The following is a 7,223-nucleotide window of genomic DNA, read 5'->3' on the forward strand; positions in this document are numbered from 1 at the left end:
GTTTACCGGTCAGTGTGCATGAAAAATCACTCCACCCTCATCTAACCCTGTCACTGCCAGTCCTGCTCATTCTCCTACAACATGGTACCTGCTCTTGGTATCACCACTAACTCACTAATGACAAACACTGTCTGGACACGACAGGGTCATGTCCTGACACACTCAGTGTTTGTTCTGAATGAAACCTGCACGATAGCGATGACTCTTAAACCACTCTTTCATGTTTCATGTTAGAACAATTTATTCATGTATCACTCTTTTTTGAGAATAATTCTTAAATTTGTTTGGGACGAGGGTGTTTTCTGGCATTAAATTCAATTTAATTAAATAAATTAATAACTTAAAAAAAAAGCAAACCAAAACATTTCATAAATTACATCTATTTCATAGACATAAATATTTAAAGAATTCCAAAAATTTGAATTCGATTGTTGGGATTAATCCATTTTTTTGATAGGACATGATTTGTCCCAATTCTCAAGAATGGGTGATACGTCAGTTTACTGTGAGTCAGCAGTAGACAAATAGTGTTATAATACTGACTTAACTCTGTTTGGCACTATTTTTCTCACTAAATCCAAATATAAGAAAAAAAATGCCTATTTGTGCTTCCCAAACCTGTGTGTATGGGTGTAAACATTGCCAACAAATTGGCTGCAATTACATGCTTGGAAATTTTACAGCAGTGAAGAATAATGCCCTTACTGAAACATGAAAGCTGCCTCTGTCTGCTTCTCTGAGAGTCCGGCTGCACAAGTGATAGCCCTGTTTGCAGCCATAAGTGTGTGCGACACATTTATTCACTCTCGGCTGTAGAGCTTTTTCCATAGCCGCAGGGCATTAAGATAACAAGCCTATTATCTTTGCCACGATTCCTCCCAGCTCCTCTCCTAAACACTAACCTTTATACCACAACTCCCTACAACCTGGATGCTCAAATCACTCCCTAAATCTATTCCCTTGTGGATGATTTTTGCCTGGAGAATAAGCAAACCCTCCCAGGTGTTGCTTTATTGTGCTCCAATCTCCTCTATTGGTGTGGATTATTCATGTTTTTCCTTTATCTTGAAACGTCCTTGACCTCATGCTTCCTTTCCTCCCTCCTTCCTGGTGTGGTTCGGATTTGTCTAGCTGTCTCCTGTCAACTTTCTCTCTCTCATGGGAAGCTAGCACTTCGACCTCTAAAGCTTTTAACTTTTAAAAGCTGTAATCATCCGTTTAAAAAAAGCTTCACTCACCCCATGGAATGCACCTTTGCCACCTAACCCTCTCCTTCCCCACCTGTCCGTCAACTGGAGTGCCATTACAGAGGAGTTACCAACATTTCAACCCTGGTTCCACCCCTCCCCCCCTTCTTCCAGATATGACTTTGGATGATGTGCGGGATTACGAGAGACAAATGCATGAGAAAACCAACATTAAAGTCGTAAATTGCCATGAGCAGCAAGAGCATTCCACAACAAACCCATCTTCACTGGATGACATAGAGATCCATGACAAAGCAAGCGTATGTGTCTTTTTCATTGTTTCTTTACTCCATTGCCCCTCCTCTGTCTCATATTTGAACCATTGGTGTGTGTGAATGAAGTTATATAGAACTGTCCACATACATCCACTCATTCTGTCCTTCACCGAGTCAAACATTGGACACATGAACTGTTGAACACATTAAGAATACAGTAATGGTCTGCCAAAACCAAAAGGTTTGAGACGGTATTAAAGAAACATAAGGCAACAATGAATACAAGAAACATGTTGGTTATCCAAATAGAGTGTTTTCACAGCCATACGTCACTTCCCTGCCATAAGGACGACCACGCCCCCTTTTGGGTGAAAACAAGCACTGCTAAAGTGCCAGTGCTAAATTGAAAAACTAGTGTCATCTGCATAGATGTTAATGTTGTCAATTTAATTAGTTTACCATGATGTTACAGTAGACAGAGTACTAAAACAGCTGACAGATCTCAAGATAAACATTACCTGGAGATTCAGTAAGGTAGTTGTATATGTGAGGATATACCACATCTGGCCACTTGGTGCGATTGTTCTTAAGGTTCATTAAGATAACCTGGATGGGTTGTGGTATCCGGAAAATCGTTAGTGAAAATTGTCAGAAAGTGCCGAGTTCATGAGTTGTGTACACGACTTCCCACGAGTTTCACTTAAACACAGCAATTGTAAATTCTTGTAAAAGATAAGCTTGTAAGAATAACATTCTCATCACTGTCCAAACTGTAAAGATCAGTCGATCACTTACCTTGGCTGTCACAATATGATGAGCTGACCCTCTCTCACCATCCACACACCATCTGTTTGTAGACTCTTGGACCTTTGTAATGTTGAAGGTCTTGCTCTGTCAAAAAAAAAAAGTAGTCCACTATGTCATGAGAGGAAATCGAAGGCAAAATTGTTGGGTTTTCATTCCAAGAGGAGGAAGCCAGCTTATACTGATCTTCACCACCGATTATCCTTAAGTTGTCAAATAATCACATTCTTTTGTGATGAGAAAGTCCTCCTCTGTAGGTTTTAGCAGCTTAAACATTTTCCTGAACTTTTCCATTGTTTAGATACCCTTTGGTCAGCTTGAATTGAATGTTCAACTTATAATCCATTCCGTTGTTTTTATCCTAATATCTAAAAAACAGTTGTGCATCAGGGTTACTGAAAAAAACATGATGTTGTGCAAACACTCTATAACACAATATGGGCTAGAAAAAAAATTATTCATTTTTGTCTTTCAAATCTTTGACTGTGATGTGTGTTTTAAGGGTTGTACTTAAAAATTACAATTACAGTCAATTTTTTCTTTGAAATTGAAGAAAAAAGTTTTAAAAAAATCTTCTTTCTCAATCTTTCCTCCCATTGGTCTCACTTGGTCTTTTTCCATTGCAGACATGACAATGGATGAGGTGAGAGAGTTTGAGCGCACCATCCAGGAGGCCACCAACCAGAAGATCGGGATATTTCCCCCGTCAATCTCCATCAGCGAGACGCCCCTGTCCTCTTGTGCCCTCACCGGCCCTGCCAGCGCTCCCTCTACCCCCATGTGCACTGACGCGCCCGAGTCCCTCTCTGTCCCCAAGGACCGACCCCGCAAAAAGTCCGCTCCGGAAACCCTGACCCTTCCAGACCCTGTCCCAACTGGCGTCCCCCAGGGCTCTAACCTGAGCCCACAGCCCGTTTCAAACCACCTCCAATCTTCACCGCCCTCCTCCAACTCTGATCTCGCTGAGATGGATGAGCAGTAGAGGGACCTCGGGATGTCTTCCCCCCCACGCCTTGCTTTACTTATTTCCCCAACCCCATTGTCTTAGTAGCCCAACGAGACTAGCCTAACTCCAAACACCAGTGCCCAGACGTTCAAGTTCTCTAGCCATATCCCCTGATTTGCCATAACTGGACACACAACAGTCATTCTAGAAGTCTTCATGAGTGTCACTAAAACCATCCAGGCAGCTGTAGGCTCAGCCACCTGGACATGGCTGACTTCCTCTTCCTCTGAGTCACCTGTGATGTCCAATCAAAACAAAGAGCATCCATAACTACTTTTGTTGAACAGCAGTTATATGAATAAATTATTGTTAGCGTTTCCTTAGTCATGTTTTCTTCAATCAGAGAAGCTGATTGCTTTCAAGCTATTGAACTATGAAGTAGTTGCCTTAGCACCACAGAGCCAGTGGTGTTTATTAGTTCTGACAAAGTGCGCAAATGAATGACTGATGAATATTGTCATTTCTCAGCCTGTAAAATGGCCATATGCATTAAATTAGAGATTAAATCAATGACACAAGCTAGAGTAGCACACCAGACCTAATATGTTAGAGTAACATACACCAGAAAGTCAGCCAAGTACCCTTCTAATAGAACCGTTGAGCAACTGTTTCCTGAGCTGTCCAAACTGGCCTGTGGATCAGATTGCACCCATCCTTCCCATCCAATCAAATCCAATTATATAAGAGATGCAAGATCAGTACAATCATAGAGCGTTTACACCTCAGGTCTCCCCGACTCTACCTGGCTCATACTCCAAAGGCAGGGATATTATTGTACCTTTCTCTCCCTGCTTATTGCCAAAACAGCCACATTTTATACCTCCACAGATATTACAATACAGCAACTATTGTATGTTCTATACTGGTCTACTTAACCCTTGGAATGTTTACACATCAGAAACCTTGAAGGATTTGCATATTGGTGATAAAGTTGTACGTTAAGCTGTTGTTATATCTGCACTTGCGGTTTTAGCATGACAGTTTAATTACTCTGAAGTTGAATTTGTTGAAGTTTATTACTGCATATATCTTACTCAAGTTGACTGAGAGGTCAGTACAACAACAACAAAAAATAAAATGTTGCCTGAAATTAATGCTGGACATCTCATGTGACATAAACGTGATCCAATTTTATCAAATCAGCAAATCACTTTCATGTCACATGTAGGATCAAGGCCATTTTGGGGAGTTTTTTTAAGCACCGACTGGTCTTTGTGCACAGCAGAGGTAACGGATTCAAGGAGAAGGGCACGTGCATCAAGCTGACTTGAGTATGTGCTTTGTTAGCTGCATAGCATTTACCGAAGTGCTGACAACTTCGCTTTGTCAGGTGCTGAAAATGATTTTGAAATGGGAACATCCTCTGCAGTGACATTATTTCTGCTGGGCTTGTACTGTAAGTTACCATCTAAAACTTTAAAGGAGAAAACAAATATGCGAAGACAACAAGTTAGTATTGAACCCCCTTTTTCCATACAATATTATTCAAAGAGGGTTTTATATGCTGCATGGAATATTCACAACATATATACATATTATGTGAAGTATATATGTATATACTGTAAATGAATGGATTGGTACAGTATATTTGGTGATGCAACTGTATGAAAAAAGTGAATGCCAACTTTGGAAGCTCTGTGCTAATTTTGTATACTAGAAAAAGCAGATTTCGAGTGAAACGTAAGCATGCCCAGAGAATATAGGCCTACAAACTCTTTCAACTCAGTGCCTCTGCATGCAACTATTGTATCATTGCCTACATGTGTGTAAACCAAACTCTCTAAATACAAAATTTCATTTCCTGTTTTCTATCTCAAACGTTGCATTTAACCAAGAATAAAAATGGGCCACAGCCCCATGATACAGTAGCTGAACTGCGACATAATCAGATCAAACCAATCATATCAAACTACACCATCAGTCTCTCAAGCAACAGGGCTAACTTATTATATTTTAGAGAATTAGTACATTTTTGTTCCCCTCTTCATAGCAATTACTTCTAGTTTTACAGCGCAAATGCATTTTGCACTTTTCCAGTCTTTGACACCTTATTTGACAGTGAAGAAATGTGTTCCATCTTACACAGTCTTGTTGGGTTTGTTGGACCAAAGTCCTATAATACAGCATAGTGACTTCGAAGAGCGCAGGTCGAGGAGAGAGTCCTCGGTGGTCTTGCCATAAAATACTGTTAATATTATGTACAGTTTCTCACTTGCTTTTGTTAAAAAAACAAAAACAAAACAACTGTAGCTATTTATCTGTAACTGTAGCTTTTGTCTTTGCCTTTTGAGGATACATATGTTATATACCGGTTATTGGCCCTCTGTATTGATCTATTATGTATAGATTATACATACTTGCAACTCTGGTATTGACCATCTCTCTTGTCAGGAACACAGAGATCCAGGGATATGTTTGATCTACCACGGGCTATTAAAAGTAATGCAAATTATCCAATTGTGTAACATTAAGCTCTGCTCTGTTTAAAAGAGTAACATATTAGGTATTGTAAATACTGTTGTTAATGACTGATATAGTAGGTTTCTTATGTTGAATCTGTTCCAAGTTGCATTGCCAATGTGACATGAATGTGCTCAAAGATTTCAAATGACAGAAGGATATTCTTTAGTGTCTTCACAGACATGAATTATAGGTTTGTTTTAAAGCAGATGCTATTTGCACCCAGGCTGGAATAAACAATGTGGCTATTTTCACCCAGGGTGGAATAGCCAATGTGGCTATTAACACCTGGGTTTATATAGCCTAGCATGGCAGAGACAAGCACTTAGGTGTCTGTCACCAACTATGCTATTTGCCACCTGGATGGCCAATGTGGTTATTTACACCTGCATGGAGAAATCATGACCTTTCCCTTAAACATCCATTCCACCTTTGCTATTCCTATTGGAATAGCCTAGAATGGCAGAGACAAGCACCCAGGTGTCTGTAGCCAACAATGCTATTTGCCACCTGGGTTGCCAATGTGGCTATTTACATCTGCATGGTAAAACCATCATATTTCTCTAAAACATGCATGCCACATTGGCTAATTCCATTGGAATAGACCTGCATTGCAGAGACAAGCACCCAGGTGTGTTGCCAACAATGCTATTTGCACCTGGAGTGTAAATAGCCAATGTAGCTATTTACTCTCAGGTGTATATGGCCTTGCATGGTAGAGACAAGCGCCCAGGTGCATGTAGCCAACAATGCTATCTGCACCTGGGTTAACCAGTGTGGCTATTTACACCCGTATGGACAAATCATAATCTTTCCCTAAAAGATCAGTTCCCATTGGCTATTTACATCCAGGTGTATGGAGCCTAGCATGGCAGAGACAAGAACTAAGGTGTCTGTTGCCAACAATGCTATTTGCATGGACAAACCTAAACCTAACCAAACTGCAACTAAAATCTGAAAGTAGTAACAAAAAACTATAAATAACAGGTACTACTGATGTGTTATTTCATACAACAAAACTTTCAAATCTTAGTCTCATGTGGCAGGATGGGAAACCCATTCATCCACCACAGCTTTTCATAAATAGTGACTTTGCTACTTTTTCTAGCTACAATGAAGGGGTCAGGTATGAATAGCCAAATGGCTGCATGTGCCTGTTCATGCCTGGGTACATATAGACACTCCGCTGTTTTAACCTAGGAGTAATATTTGTCTGTATCTATGAAGTCATTGTCATCTATTGAAGTTACTGAATTCACTTAAGTTTACTCTTCTCAGTTGAGTATGAAGATTCCTCATTGTAGTGGTGCACTTTTGACTCTCCAGTTGCTTTTTGGTGACCCTGCAGGGCAAAACGATTTGTAAAACAAAACAAAGCTTTTCTGTTTTTTTTTTTAGTGGGGTGGCTGCTTTGACGTTTACTCGCCATGTTAATTGAGAGGTGATTGGCTTTTATCTTGTTTCTTTATTTTGTAGTAAACCTGCTGTACT

At 40.1% G+C, this 7,223-nt stretch overlaps 1 protein-coding gene across 1 annotated transcript in view; it reads left to right on the forward strand.

Annotated features, from left to right (window-relative positions):
• Positions 1–3,589, forward strand: part of LOC146330913 (cytoplasmic phosphatidylinositol transfer protein 1-like) — a 139,078-nt gene extending 135,489 nt beyond the window's left edge. Inside the window, exon 9 of the mRNA XM_084711003.1 lies at positions 2,893–3,589. Within this exon, the coding sequence (XP_084567129.1) occupies positions 2,893–3,248 (356 nt within the window). The 3' untranslated portion in view covers positions 3,249–3,589. The remainder of the gene's footprint in view (positions 1–2,892) is intronic.
• The last annotated feature ends 3,634 nt before the right edge of the window (positions 3,590–7,223 follow it).

This window comes from Lutjanus erythropterus, chromosome 3 (genome assembly GCF_056507025.1).
Source record: "Lutjanus erythropterus isolate fLutEry1 chromosome 3, fLutEry1.hap2, whole genome shotgun sequence".
Lineage (NCBI taxonomy): Eukaryota > Metazoa > Chordata > Actinopteri > Lutjaniformes > Lutjanidae > Lutjanus > Lutjanus erythropterus.